Source organism: Benincasa hispida, chromosome 6 (assembly GCF_009727055.1).
Source record: "Benincasa hispida cultivar B227 chromosome 6, ASM972705v1, whole genome shotgun sequence".
NCBI lineage: Eukaryota > Viridiplantae > Streptophyta > Magnoliopsida > Cucurbitales > Cucurbitaceae > Benincasa > Benincasa hispida.
The window spans coordinates 21664274-21679969 of NC_052354.1; the positions used below are offsets into that span (position 1 = coordinate 21664274).

General features: G+C 37.2%; 1 protein-coding gene across 1 annotated transcript; it reads right to left on the reverse strand.

The window, feature by feature from the left end:
* Window positions 1-1410: 1410 nt before the first annotated feature.
* LOC120080360 (peptidyl-prolyl cis-trans isomerase NIMA-interacting 4) lies at window positions 1411-15322 on the reverse strand. The gene is made up of 4 exons (XM_039035003.1): window positions 15060-15322; window positions 14808-14917; window positions 8879-9021; window positions 1411-1748 (listed from the first exon to the last, which is right to left on the reverse strand). Exons 1-4 carry the CDS (start codon window positions 15211-15213, stop codon window positions 1706-1708), a joined length of 450 nt encoding a protein of 149 aa, XP_038890931.1. The 5' UTR covers window positions 15214-15322; the 3' UTR covers window positions 1411-1705.
* Between the last annotated feature and the right edge of the window lie 374 nt (window positions 15323-15696).

The following is a 15696-nucleotide window of genomic DNA, read 5'->3' on the forward strand; positions in this document are numbered from 1 at the left end:
GTCAATCTAAGATTTAAGTGTTTCTACTACTCAATCAAGAAGTGGGGATGATTCAATGATTGATTTATATAAGTAAAGAAAGAGTGAATCTAAGAGTGAATCCTCCTATTCGTCTTCCTTCATTCTTTGTTTATAAAATTGCAATTGAGTTTCTACTTCTGCAATTTTTTTCTTTTACTCGGATTCACACTCACTATCTTTTGTCAAATTTACCATCACCTTTTGCCTCCTTCAATTCTTCGTCCATGACCGATATATTGTTTAAAAAACCTCAACATAGAAAAATGCATTAGAAATTGGGGAGAGTAAAAGCAAAATTTTCCCGTTGTAGAGAATTAGAGGATGAAAATTAAATGGAAAATTCGTGAACATACGTCATAACAATCACGAAAGAATGAGAATTACATCAAATCATTAACTAACCCTTAAATCTAAAATTATGAAAGGATGGAAATTTTACAAAGAGTTGGGTTGAATCATAACTCACCATTAAATCTAATCTCATTTAGGAAAAATCATAAAATTCAAGGGTATAATGGATATATGTTGAAGAATGAAGGAAAAACAGGAATGCAAAGATTCTCCCATATTTTATAGCATATAATAAAACCAAGGATGTTAAAGCATGTGGCTGACTTATTCTTTCAAGGTCAAAAGTTACATGGGCTTCCTATTACTTGTTAGTGATAGAGGCAATAAGTTTTTAAGCCACTTTTTGAAAAATGTTGCGAGGGAAGTTAGAAACCAAGTTGTTGCTTTCAATTACTTGTCATCCTCAAATTGTTAGGTACACCAAGCCAACTAAACCTTGGACACCATACTTAAGACTACTATTTCTAAGAATATCAAGTCTGAGAAGAAATGTTTATCGTTTGTAGAGTTTACATATAATAGACCATTCACAATACAATTTATTGTTGTACTATTTCTAAGAACTTCACCTCTTAATTTGCTTTCTATTCCTTATAATGATTGTGAGTGATACAACCACAAATGAGTCAGATTTGATCACTACCTTGCACAAAAAAGTGAGAGAAGACCGAAGAATATAACTCTAAAGTTGCTGCAAGCCTGCAAGAATTAACGAAGAAAGACCGTAACTCAATTTAACTAGATGAAAATTGATCAACATCGAGCAAAAGTTCGGAAAAGACCAAGTTTGGGTTTCTAACTGTCTAAAGCTCTAATAGTTTCCAATCAAGACAGAACTGTGGTCCAAAATGTTAAAAGAAAAAGTTTGGAAAGGACGAACTTAAGATTTAAAGCTGTGAAATGTTAAGATTTAGATTTATAGCTGATTACTGCTGCTTTTTTTTTCTTACGTTCATTCTTCAACCTTCTTTTACAAACCAAGTAATCAACTATTAATATTGGGATGCGCAACTAATACTTATCTGCTCACAACGTTACTTTTCGTCAAATCCAGAGATAATCTATCATACATATAATATCAAGACATAGTTCCATTATTACTAAATATTATTAAAAACAGACCGCCAAACCCAACTATAGATATAGGGTGGAAGAGTTAAAGCTGGAAATGTATGGACATTACTATTCTTCGCTCCATGGCCTTAAAGAGGACAATAATTACAACACAGTCGATGAGAATTTTTGTAAAGCTCTTAGAAAGAAAAAAGATGCGTACTGGCCAATGCCAATCAATGCCCAAATTTAGGATTCGTTCGAATGTCTGTCAGATTTCCTAATTCTTTCTCCCTTCACACAAGATAATATGGTATCCATGCCTGCATTACAACAAAGTAAAAATGTGAGATCTGTGGTGTGTCGTGTGTGTATTCATAGATCATCCAATCCAAAACATCAGGAGAATTTTGACTTCGCAAAGTAATCCAAACACATCTTATCATATCAATAGTCACTCTGAATAGCTTATAGACTATATGAGATAACAGTTTTAGTTTTCTGTTTAAAAAACTAATTTCCTTGTTTTTGAAATTCTGGAAACATTCTTAAGTTCTCAGCAAAATTTTGGTAAAAAAACTTTATTAATATGGATAAGGGGAAGACCCCGAAGAATTACAATAGAGATTGCCAATTATTGACTAAGAAAGATAAACTGAAATGAGTGAAAGGGCACTGTAATTTACACCACGAAAAGGCAATAGATAAAACTAACTCAAAAAACCGAACAAAAGAACATGTATCATGAAAAAGTCATCTGTTCCTTTCACCACATAAGCACCAAAGGAAAGCGTATAAAAGTCAATCAAATGACCTTCTTGGTTCCACCAAAAGGATGTCCCACTAACACCGAGGCCAAAGCATCAGAAATATCATGAGGGCAAGTGAAATGCCAACCAAAATGAGGCAAGAGAAGGTTTCAAATGCCATTAACAAATGAACAGTGAAAAAATAGATGAACTGACGATTCAGCATGTTCGTGACACATATGACACCAAGATGAAGAAAGAGACATGTAAGGCATACGACGCTGCAAACGATCAGCAGTATTAATAGCACTCCAGCTGAGATCCCAAACAAAGATTTTAATCTTCTTAGGATATCCATCCTTCCAAATCACGGAATAAAGATTAGTCAAGTCTGAATCCAGATCACCTTCCAAATCAGCCATAAGAGACTTAACAGTAAAGGCCAAAGATGGATCAAAATGCCACAACCAAGTATCAGGGGCAACACGCAATTGGATTGGTGTCAAGTGAAGGGATAATGAGGCCACTCCGCGATCTCTAACTCAATAAGATTATGATGTAAGTCCAAATTCCATGCAGCCATAGATGAGTTCCAAACATTAGCAACTGTAACCTCAAGATGTTGTACAAGACGAAAAAGCCACGGATAGATGATAGAAAGGACTCCACAACTAATCCAAGAGTCATTCCAGAATGACGTAGATGAACCATCCCCAATGCAGCGACTAACCCGATTAGCAATCAACTCAAAAGACAGACAAATATACCTCCATGGTGATTTGGAAGAAGCTCCATTGATAGGGGAGGGCCAAACACAATCAGTAGAATAATACTTGGCAACAATAAGCTTCCTCCATAAAGCATCATGTTCAGTTAAAAACCGCAGTCCATTTCACAAGAAGAGCCAAATTCCGATGCTTAAAATTGCCAATGCCAACACCTCCCAATAATTTTGGACACTAAGAAACCATCCAATTCACATTATGAACACCGCCATCACTACGAGAGCCTTCCCAAAAGAAATCCTGAACCAATTTATCCAGGCAGTTAATAACAGAAGAAGGAGCCTTAAACAGAGACAAATAATATGTAGGGAGGCTAGAAAGAGTAGCTTGAATAAGCGTGTGACGACCCCCTTTTGAAATATAAGAATACTTCCAATTATGGAGTTTATGTTGAAACCTCTCAATCACAGGCTGCCAAAACAAACCAGATTTTGAACTACTACCCAAAGGAAGCCCTAAATAAGTTGGCCAAAAGCCCCTTTGACAGCCAAAAGAACGCAACCACTAGTCAAAATCAGAGTCAGAAACATGAATCCCAAGAATCTCACTCTTAGCAAGATTGATTTTAAGGCCAAAAGCACACTCAAAAATATGGACAATGTCAAACAAGTTCTATATGGTAGTTCTTTCAGTAGTAGAGAACAACAAAGTGTCATCAGCAAACTATAAATGAGTCAGAGTAAAATCGGAATGGCCAATAGGATGAGCACTAATATGACCCAACGCAGAGTTATGATCAATAAGACGACTCAGACAATCAGTCACGAAGATAAATAAGAAAGGAGAGAGAGGATCTCCCTGTCTTATGCCTCGTGAGGGAAGAATCTTGCCACGAGGGTGGCCATTAATGATGATCAAGTAATTCGCACTAGAAATGCATCCTCTGATCCAATTACGCCAATGCCAACGGCAACCAAAACCTTTAACCTGGAGTATATAATCAAGGAAGTCCCAATCAACTGTGTCAAAAGCTTTCTCAAGATCCAGTTTTAAGACAACCCCTGGTTTTTTCCGAGAGGTCCAATCATCAATGAGCTCATTCGCCATCAGGGAAGCATTAAGAATCTGTCTATTAGCTACAAAATCAAGCTGATTGGGCGAAATGGTAGAAGGAAGAAGCTTTTTCAAGCGATTTGACAAAACATGAGCAATAATTTTATAAGCACAAGGAATTAGAGTAATAGGTCTATAATCAGAAACAGATCTCGAGTCAACTTTCTTGGTTATCAGGCAGATATAAGTCTCATTCATTTTCACATTAATAATCCCAGAATTGTAAAAATCATTAATGACTAACATCATATCAGATTTTAGAGTAGACCAAACAAATTTAAAGAATTCAGCTGTAAACTAACACCATTTGCCTCATTATCAGTAAAAGGACGCTCGAGATCAATGGCTTGTGTAGGTGAAATAGGATTCCACTGAAGGTTAAGTGGAAGGAATCGTTGACCCACGTCTTTTTTGAAAAGGGATGAATAAAAAGACAAGAATTCAACTTCAATGTCCTGTGAAGTCAAAAGACTTGTGCCATCCCTTGAGAGAATCTCCGTAATAGACGACTTACGGTGTCAAGCAGCAACAATTTTATGGAAAAACCGTGTGTTTTCATCATCCTCAAGAAGCCATTTCAACTTACAACGCTACTGCCAATGGATATGATCTTGAATAGTCATATTTTCAATTTGTTCACGAAGAATACTTCTATTAATTTGTTCCTCATTAAGGGCCTGATTGTCTTCCAGGACATCTAAATTGGTTAATTGTGAGACAAGGGAATGAAGATTAGTAACCTCACTATGACGATTGGTATTCCAATCCCGGATAATAGCTTTTAAACCCTGAAGTTTCATCATAAAACCATGCCCAGGCCAATCGGTGAGTGGATGGCAATTCCACCAATTCTCCACCAAGGAACGGAAAGAAGGCACTTGAAGCCAGGAATTTTCAAATCTGAAAGGGCATGGACCCCAATCAATACTTCCGGAAGATAAAGCAAAAGGAAAATGATCTGATGTAATACGATCCAGGATTTTAAGAATAACAGACCCAAACCTACGAAGACAAATTTCTGTAAGCAAAAACCGATCAAGTAGAGATAAATATTGAGTAGGACCGGAACTCGACCAAGTAAAACAGCCGTTTGATAACAGAATATCCCGTAAATGATAATCCATGATCCATTGATTGAAAGCACGCATACTAGAGGAAATTGTTCTATCATGTGACTTTTCCCAAGTCATCGAGTGACATTGAAGTCACCACCAATGACCCAATTTTCACCTCCCAAACCAGCTAAATCATCAAGCTCTTGCCAAAAATCAGATCTGAAAATATTATCTGAAGGGCCATAAACTGCCAAAAACCAGAAAAAAAAAAAACCATCAGACAGGGATACATGAACTGAAGCAGAAAAATGTCCCTCAACCACCTCAAGGATAGTAAATTCGGGCTCACTCCAAAGAATAAGGATACCCCCTGATGAATCAATAGCATCCGGTGCGGTCCACCCAATAAATGAAGAACTCCAAATAGATTTAATTAAAGAGGAATCAACGGTCGACAACTTTGTTTCTTGTAATAGCACAATATCGAGGTTGTGTTGTTGGATTATCTTCTTTACCAAAGCACGTTTCTTCCATGAATTAAGACCTCATACGTTCCAAGTGTGGAATTTCATTGATACTCAGGTGAGCCTTCCCTTATAGCCAAAGTAGCAGTTTTATCATAGTGGACCGAAGAAAAAAGGCCTTGCAATTCTCTGTGAAGTTTGGGTTTTTTGCTATTGGTATTGTTAATTTTCTTGGTTTTGGAGGAAGAAGGAATCGAGGGAATAGCCATAACGCATAAGCCATGTGAGGACAAAAGGGAAGCCAAATCTTGAAGACTAATGGGTAAAGAGGAAGGAGAGGGTGAGGGCTGGTGATTAGTAGATTGTTGGTGAATGGCATGGAAAGGGGAAATGGTCTCATGATTGAGAGAGGGAGAAAGGGAGAGGTTTTGTTTGCGACTAAGGTCTGGTGGAGGAGGGGGAAGAGAATGTATTGGCATGTGGGTAGCATCAATCGGTTGGTCACCAAAAATGGCCACATCAAGGGGTCGAGCAACAAAATCAGTTTCTTTTGAAGGGCTGGAGAGGTAAAGCTTCTGTATCAAAACCAATAAAAGGAAGGTTTGGTTTGGTAGTTGAGGTTGATTGCAAAGTACCAGCTTGTAAAGTAGTGGGACCCGCACTAAAAGTAATTGTGGAGAGAGAGGGTTGTGTGAAGGAAAGAGAAGATGAATTGGATGGGCTATTAGGTTGGTTTTGGAAATTAAATGATGTGGTTGACTCAAGTAAAGAATTTTGACGGGTTTTCTGTTGATTTGGAAAGGGATAAAGGAGCAAAAAGTTGGCCCACGGTTTGGTCAACTATGGTGAGAAAAGGAAAGAGATTAGCCTTTTCCATAACTGAATGAGATTCGGTCAAAATTGGCAAGTATAGGGAGAGAGAAGTAGGTACCGATTTATTTAAGAGAGATGGAGGGGAAATTAATTTTTCCAAAACCGGTGGAGATTCAGTCAAAGCTTGCAAATAAGGGGAGAGAGAGGGAGGGTCCGATTGGCTAATTTCAGAGATTTTGGACTTGCCTTTTTCTTTTGACTGAGAATCAATGAGATCCACATTTTCAGCAACCTCTTTATTGTTATTTCCTTGTGTAGGTAAGGTGGTGCGCCACCGTCCCTAAGTTCCAACGCCGGCTGATTGGATTTGAATCAGTAACTCCTCGCCGGCCAACTCCTTTGGTAACTGGATTTCAAATGGAATGAAACCTCGTGCATTTTCCTTGATCCTTATTCGAGCAAAGGTAAGATCCAATCCACGTTCTGTTTGATTGGAGATTTGGACAAAACCACCACAAATGTCACCAATATATCTGAAGATTGCTTCAATCCAAAGAGTGATTGGGTGGTGAAGCACATTAATCTAGCCCCCATATGATGCTACCATTTGCTGTTGGAAAGAAGAAGTGATGAAAGATGAAAGAAACTTAAGTTTCAAAGAGCCAATGTTTGTCCAATCCGAGTGTGCGTAGTTTTTGTGATATGGCCGAACTATACACATGTAGCAAGGCTTTATCATCAGAGATGGGGTTGATGGTGCATCGAGAAGATAAAAAATATGGAGGGAATCTCAGATACTCTGCCAAGAATCATTTGAAGCAAACCACTGAACAACCACCCTATCTTGCCAATTTAAATGTGGTACCGTGAAGGAAATGTCATGGCTGCCAAGATGGGGGGCTGTTCTTGTTGGATGCTAGAATGCTTTCTGCTTGTGTAGCAGCCTTATAAGTTTGGGGAGTAGTATTCAGAGTTGATTTGTTCTGTGTTTAGGACTTGCCAGGGTAATCTGAAACCCAAGAAAAGAAAGAGAACCAGCCCCTTTTGTCGTTCATAGCAGAGACAAGAATAATGGAACGGCAGCCAGATTGTTCTAAGAGGGTAAGCTCGGCAAAGTAGCCATATTTGTTGCAATGTTGTCTCAGCTTCCTGAAGAATTTGTGGTTGTAGGAGTCCTTAAACAGAGCTTGGAAAGAGGCTAGCCATGCAAGAGAATTCCATGAGATGAAAATCAAATGGATGTCTGTGTGAGATTGTCCAGAGAGCTTGAAGGACTTTCGGCTAGAATGAAGGATCGGTGTGAGTGAGAAGAATTTCCGGTCAATATGAATCGACCTGGTGATGGAGGAGGTAGAAGTGATTGGGAACAAGGAAGCCATAGTCCTCATCCTCATGATAGTGTTCTCACCAAAATTTTGAGGGGAAAAATATAACAAAATTTTTTATAATGACTAATACGCGTCTATTTCAAGGATAATATCGTACATCCATCAATACAGAAGCTTTTTCTCACCACATTAGGAGAGATTCATTCTATAATAGTGGCTGCAGTGATTAAAACTCAACGATAAAGGTTGAAATACAAGAATTAAAAAGACCTTGATCTGTCATGTATCTCGAATATATTGAAACCACCACTAATTTATTATATTATTTACTTTTTAAATCGAAAGGACAAGCCATCCTTTCAAAGGATCAAGAGAAAGTTAAACAAAGAACTGACATAAATTTCAACTTTTTAAAAAAATAATAATAACTAGATAAAGAGATCCCATGATGTTATGGTCAAATACAGATCTCCATAGTTGTATTAGGAAATTGTACCGATTCCTCTAAGGTTACAAAGTCTAGGCTTCTAGCTAAGAGGTTAGCTTAAGAAAAAGCATCATCAATCAAACGTTTTAATCCAAACCTTAACCCAAAATAACATGTAAAGGATGGCTTTCCAACTAGAAAGCATGGATACTTCGTTTGTCGGACATGAATACATCCAACTGGACACGCTAAAAAATCTGTCTGAATTAAAAAAAAAAAAAAAAAAAAATCTGATTTTGGACACGGTTGGACTCTGGAAACTATTTGACCTAAAAATTAGGGAGGGAAACAGAGATTTTCTTACAAACTGGATCGGATATATTGATCCATCCTAAAGTATTAGGAGTCAGCCAACTAAATCTTAAAATGTTGTTCATTGACTTAACTTTGTATGTTTGTAGTGAAGTAAATTTTGTTTCTATATTAAATATAGATGTTTTATCTATATAGAAGTATTAAAATATCAATATATACACATTTTATACAATAAAAAAAATAAAATAGAAAAAGTGTCCCCAACGTGTCTGCATCCCAACCCAACTGACATGTGCGATGGCCATGTTTGTGCCCCGTGCCTATGCTACTTAGCATTTCAATATTGAGCAAAAATGAGAGTATGGCCATAAAGGAAAATTCAGAATAGAAAACCAGGCAACCATCAATTAAAATAATAATAATTAAAATTATAAAATTTTAAATAAAAAGGAGAAAGGACATACGTCGACTTGAATGGTGCACTGGTTGCTCCAACTTGAGTGGCAAATGCAACGTCTTGAAATGGGCCAGCCATCTTTCCACGAGGAAACCATCCTAGGTCCCCACCTTTCTTCCCTGAAGGGCACTCTGAGTATTCAGCTGCTAACTGAGACACCAACCAGAATGTTACAACGTGTTGTTATCAGTTGGAAACATATCTCAGATTGTTATAATCTGTTGTGATCAGTCGGAAACACACCTAAAGAAACCCCTAATTTCCAAAATATTATTCTTTTTTAGTAAAAGACCAAGTTTCATTGACAAAAAAAATGAAAGAATAAAAAAGCATTAAAAAAAACATGCCCACGAGCACCCTGCCTAAAAAAAGTAACTCCAATTAAAGTAAAATAAGACCCAGCAAATAATTACAATAGAAACTTGTCACTGTTCATTGTCAAGGTCACATTAATTGAATGGGTCAACAAAGTGGGTATTGGTGTATGTAGGTTATCGATGTTCAGGGATGCAACAGCTATTCTTGGGGACTTAAACTGTGAAAGACTTCCTTGCTTAAATTTGGTTCAAGAGAAATCAAAGATTTTTTTCAAGAAAAGTAATTGATTGGGTTGTTTGCCTCAAAGTCGCTCGCATTTTTGTCTCCACCTGGCATTTTCTCTCTATTCTTTGATGACTTTTTGATCCACAATTTATGCTTAATTTAGATTGATTGCCTTTGTCTCTACAGCTTAGTTCTTTTGTTCTATGTATTTCCTACTCACTATTTTCGTTTCTTTGTATTTTGAACATTAGTCTCTTTTCATTAATTTAATAAAAAGTTTCATATCCTTTTCCAAAAAAAAAGAAAAAAGAAAAAAGAAAAAAAAGGTCCCTATCACCCAAAGGGAAACATTAAATATCAAAAGGAACCCTCTCAATCATGACCTTACTTGAACAGGTTGTACATCTGTATCCTTGAGTCTTCTAAGGAAAAGGGACCCTCTCAATCCCTCTATAAACTCTATTATATTTTTCCCTTCAAATACCCCATAACAAAGCACACATCTCTACTTTCCATGGGGAAAAAAGTAACCCTTCCTTTCCCTCATAACAACAGATGGATCAGAAATTCCTCGATCATAGCACTTAAATATCTCTGTGACGAGCTATTTGAAGGTCAAACACATCAAAGTGGTCCCAAACCTACTAAGCATAGCACTAAAATATCTCTGTGATGAGTTATTTGAAGGTCAAACGCATCAAAGTGGTCCCAAACCTACTAAGCATAGCCACGACTCCAAAATGAATTCCAAATCTTTCGCCCTCCAACACAAGTTACTAAAAAACCCAACCAAAGATGACAACTTCCTTGTCAGCCTATCCAAAGTGTTGGTTCTTTCATGAATAATATAAGAGACAAAGACCACCTTTTTTGGGATTTACACCTTCCAAAGACCAAAAGATAAAAAAGGACTTCCTCATAGATGAGGGGTCCACCAAATGAAGAAAAAGAAAATCTACAAGAAAAGCTCTCACAAATAAAACTCCAAAGTGAGCGTCCCTTGTTCCTTACCTAAACTTGAGATCTCCGAGAAAGGGCCATGATTTCCATCATTTCTCTATCGGACAATGAAACCCAATGAATGAGAAAGGGAGACCTTCCACCAAGTCAAAACATCAACAACGCAACGATTTTTCGTACCAGATAAATGGTAAAGGTCAGAAAACATGCTACACAAGGGAGATCCCCCATCCACCTATCCTCCCACAAGGAAGTACCCTTCTCATCACCCATCACAAACTAGATTTGGTCAAAGAAAGAAGGAAGCTCATTCAATTTTTTTTTTCCACTAGTTTCTTAATGAACCTTTAACCCCACCTAAAACTCTCGTGGGATAAGTATCTAGATTCCTGCACTTGTTTGACATGAATGTAGTATACCTAAACAACTTAGGATGACCATAAGGGAGGCATGTAAAAACATTTTGATGTTCTCCTGAATTCATAGTTTTCAAAGATCCAATGTCTAGGGAATCTCCTCATGACCATTTCATTTGTTTTTCATTTTTATGTATTTTCTTTCATCATTTTTCTTTATTGCTCCTCATTTTGCTTTCTTACTCCTTTTTATGATATATTTAAAATAAATCAACAATTTTTTCAACAAAAACCAAAAATCAAACCAATGTATTTATTCACTTGTAAAAACCATATGCAATTAACTTTATTCATTGACTATATTTATATATCTGCAGAGTGATAGTTCCCAAAGGATGATGGTTCAATCCTCCACCTCACAATTATTGAACTAAAAATATATACATATTAAATATATGGCAGTTGCCTTAAACAACATAGACGGCTCAAGTAGTAGAAGTCGACCAATAATTGAAAAAGAGTAAATGGCTACAGAATATTAAGCTTATTTGAACTTTAACCATAAAGGTAAGGACTTCGCTAAACCAATTGAATACTGAGTTAGTTCATTAGTTTGTCAACTGCTTAGAATTACAACTATAATTGAGTCAGTTACATATAGGTTAATATGGAATAATAATAACAACACTTCTCAATGGTGACAACCCTATTCCTACAAACCTTCTCATCGAAACCCACAAAAAAAGACTTTGCTTAAACACAAACAGACCTCAACCATCTAGGATATTGTTCACACACCTAAACACAATAACGTAAAAGGTCACCCCAACAATACACCCCCCCCCCCCGCCCCCCGGGTGGATACTTAATCCCTTGTATCCGAAAGAGAGTGTGACGACAGTAGACATTATCCTTTTGTAATATCTACCGTCTAACCATCCTGTTTTTACCAACCACATTCTAAGGCAGAAGTGTTTAGCTAAAGGAAAACTCTTATGAAATATTAATGTTCATACATGATCAAGGTTACAAACCATGTCCAGTTATATTTCCAAGCCCTAATTTAATCTCTAGGAAGAAATGATTCCATAAATGATTCTGCCAACAGACTCAACCTTCTAGTGGCAATCTATAACGTCCTCCTCCTGCTACCTGGGGGAAAAACAAAATATTTGAAAAACATGAGCTGGGAAGCTCAGTGAGTGGTATGTTTTATATGAAAATAGGTTTTGTTTTTTAAATTCATTTTAGAAAACGTTTGCACAGACAATCAGTCACAGAACCATATTAAAGTATAAATGACCTGAGTCTGATAACCGAGATGTTACTGGCATGATCATATGTTTCTCCCAAAGTGCACCATTTTAACCAAACACAAATCCAAGGAAACAATTCCGATACCCAATAAAACTCACCGAATATGCACATGTCGACAATTCCCGCTAGTCATATCTGGGTACGCCGACAATCCCAGCCAAATTATTCTAACAATCCCAGCCAAACGTCTACAAGATATGCTAACAATTACCCGGGTACAGTTCTAGTTCCAATCAAATTCATATTATACATGCATCCATAAAATTCCAGAAAATACAGTCATTCAAACAAAATTAAAAATTCAAGAAATATATTTTTCGACCATGCCAAGGATTTTTCAAAACCATAAAAATATATATAACCATATACATATATAGATTCATAACAACATTAAAAGTAAACCACTCGCAGTTTACTGGTATGGGTTCCCAAGTTCCTCAGTCTCCTATTTCCTTCTTAATTTCGAGCTTGTATTAATCCAGTAATTAACTTAGAATCCTGTGTTTAGGCTTAAAAATAATCTTAGAACATCTTCTTAACCCTAAACCTAGCTTACCAACCCTAAAAGACCCAAACTAACCCTTTGGATGAAGAACAAGAGCTGTGGGTGCAGAGTTTGGTCTTCTCAGCACAGTTGGGCGCAGGGTAGCTTAGACAACTAATGTTGGGCGCAGACAACTTCTCCTCAATGCATAGTCAGCACCTTGGTCGAATAGATGACCCTCCTCAACGCATAGATGGCTTCCTTAACACATAGTCACTCCCAACTTCCTCCAATCACTTCCCTTTTTATTATTTTCCGATGAATTTTTGAGTTGTAAGATGAAATGAGATCCTCCAAGGGTATTTATAGGCTTCAACCCATCCTCGTCATCTCCTCCTATTCTCATCGCATGACACACCTCCACCTTGCATACAATGTAAGTGTCCTCCCCAAATTGAGCATAGCCCTTGCCACCACCTACTTGCATGTAAGTAGGTTGTGTCTTCACCTGACCATGTCCAACGCATGCTTCCATTTGAAGTGGCCACTCTTGGTTTTGCATGCTCAACTTTGCATCTCCGTCTTCCACCACCTACTTAAGTTAGCCAAAACTTCACCCGGTTAAGCCACGTACCTCACCTTACTATCAACCCAAACCCCTTTTTTCAACTCAACGCATAGGTGCCTTCCTTGGGCGCATGGATTCCGTCCCATGCGTCCAATTTCCCCCAACTTCTCATTCTTAGCTCTATCTTCTTTTTTGTAGCATAGTGTCCACCCTTGGTTATATCCTAAGTGTTCAAGCAAACCAACTATGCTCCCACGTTCCCTCTTATGCGCCCAACTTCTAGGGTTTCATTCCTTTGTGTGCCACATGCTCTCCAACACTTAGTCAACTTCTCACCATAACACCCCCATGCGTTCATTCTCTCTCTCCCTATGCGTCCAACTCTCTTCCTCAACTCCATTCTTCCTTGGTTTTCATCTTCTTCTCATGGCATAGCTTTCTCCTTTGAGCTCATAGCATGGCTATGCATCCACTTGGCCTCTCTTCACTTCAAGATATGCATCCAACTCTCTTCCCTATGCATCCAACCACTCTTGATTGTGCATAGTTCAACGCATGGTTTGTTCAATACTTAACCAATCCTACCTAACCCTAATTCTCCCAAGATAAACCTTCTGTGCGTCCAATCCTTCTAATATGCGTCCAAGTAGGTTTATTTCTACCCTAGTATGCATACAAGCCTCCTTCTCCTCTCACAATGTGTTTAACTTAAGATAATGTATCCAAGATTAGGCTCCTACTATTCATAGAATGATACACATAGCATTGTTCTTTATTCTCATAGAATAATTTCTAGCTCATAGCATAGTTCCTCATGTTTGCAGCATAGTTTCTTATGCTTATAGCATAGCTCCTCATTCTCATAACATAGTTTCCAAGCTGTCTTCTATGCATTCAAGGTAACTTTATTTCCCTTATAATGCATTCAAATTGTCCTTGGAATTCGAGGGTTTACAATATATATATTCTCTATCGAAGTCTTTGATTGTATCCCATAAATGTATCAATATTCTACATGTACAAGTAACACACACTGAACGTCAAATCCTAAGAAAGAAAACCTATCTTGGGTAGCCAATTTACTAGAGAGGGATGAAACACTCAGTCCTTGGAATGATATTCAGCTGCCTAGAACATGGAATTCAAGGAAAGGATTTCTTCGATTGTTACTTTGTTCCTGCTCATAAGCATCTAAACTAGCTTACAAAGTACAAAATTACATAGTACTGTAGGCTAAATCAAGAACCTTTGTAAGTATAGAAAACAACTTTAAGATATTAGTATTCTAAGTAACCATCAGAGACTTTGAGTTCTAATATGCAATTAGGTTACCAGATATCGTTTACATTACTAGTAAATTCAGAGTGGTTATCTCCTTCATTTACCAATTCACCACATTTAGAAAAGAGGAAACAAATGTAAAAGTCCCTCTTTGAAACTGCAAATGGGTTGACGAAAAATCGAACTTACAGATGAAAATTGAGATGAAGTACCAATTCACCACATTTAACATAGAATATTCACAAAAAAGTGGATGCTGAGTGACGTGTATATTAGAGAACTAAAAACCACACTCAACGGCATCTCTATGTCGCCCATCGGTGAGTTAAGCTACAATATCAAGCATCTGTAACTAAAGACTTAACTCCACTTTTCTTAACAGAATTGCAAATGGTCACCTAATAAACAAAACCAAAAAAAATCCAACCTTAGCAAACTCTGCTGGAGGAACCTTGTCCCCATTGCTAAGCCAACCGTCCTGCAACTTCTTGTACACTTCATTGATTTTACCCTGCTTCTCGGACAGTATATGCCTCGCTAAACAACAAATTGAAGAAAAAGAAAACTAAGAATCATCGACCCAAATCCCTAAACGTCCAGAAATTGAGCGTAAACGTAATTTCTACCCCTGTAAATAGGATTGAAGAAAAAGAAATAGAAAAGAGAGAAAGAGGGAAACCTTTGACATAAGTGCAAGTTCCGAGGCCATCGGAAGCAGCTTTTCCTGATTTTCCCTTTCCTTTGGAAGCACTTTCATCGGCTCCAGAAGATGCTTGCTTTCCCTTCCCCTTCCCTTTACCACCCGCGTCCTTTGGCTTCGAGTCTTTCCCCATCTATTCGCTATAAAATACCTACAAGCTTTAGATTCAATTGCAGAGAGACTCCAACTGATATCATCGAGTGTTACTCATCACATATGACTAAAATAAATATCGAAACAAACAAAATGAATCTTACCAAAAATAAAGCTCAAAACAAAATATATACCCTAAACTTTGCTAGTTGCTGTTTTTTTTTTTTTTCTTTGTTTTTCCTTTTTTTTTTTTAATAATGTTTGTGACAACCGAGATTTCAAGAAAATTTAAATCCAATCGTCTCGAATTACTGGATTTTGTATTTATTAATTAAATATGTATTCTCGTTACAATGTGGGATATGGAAATCGAACCTCTTCTTCAAGTTGATAGTATTCGCAATTTAGCTATGCTCATATTGGTCATTTTAATTTTTTAAAAATGAGATTAATCAAGGTTCTGTAGTTGAGTTATGTTCATTTTGGTAATTCTATTTTTTTTTTAAGAAAAAAAATAAGATCA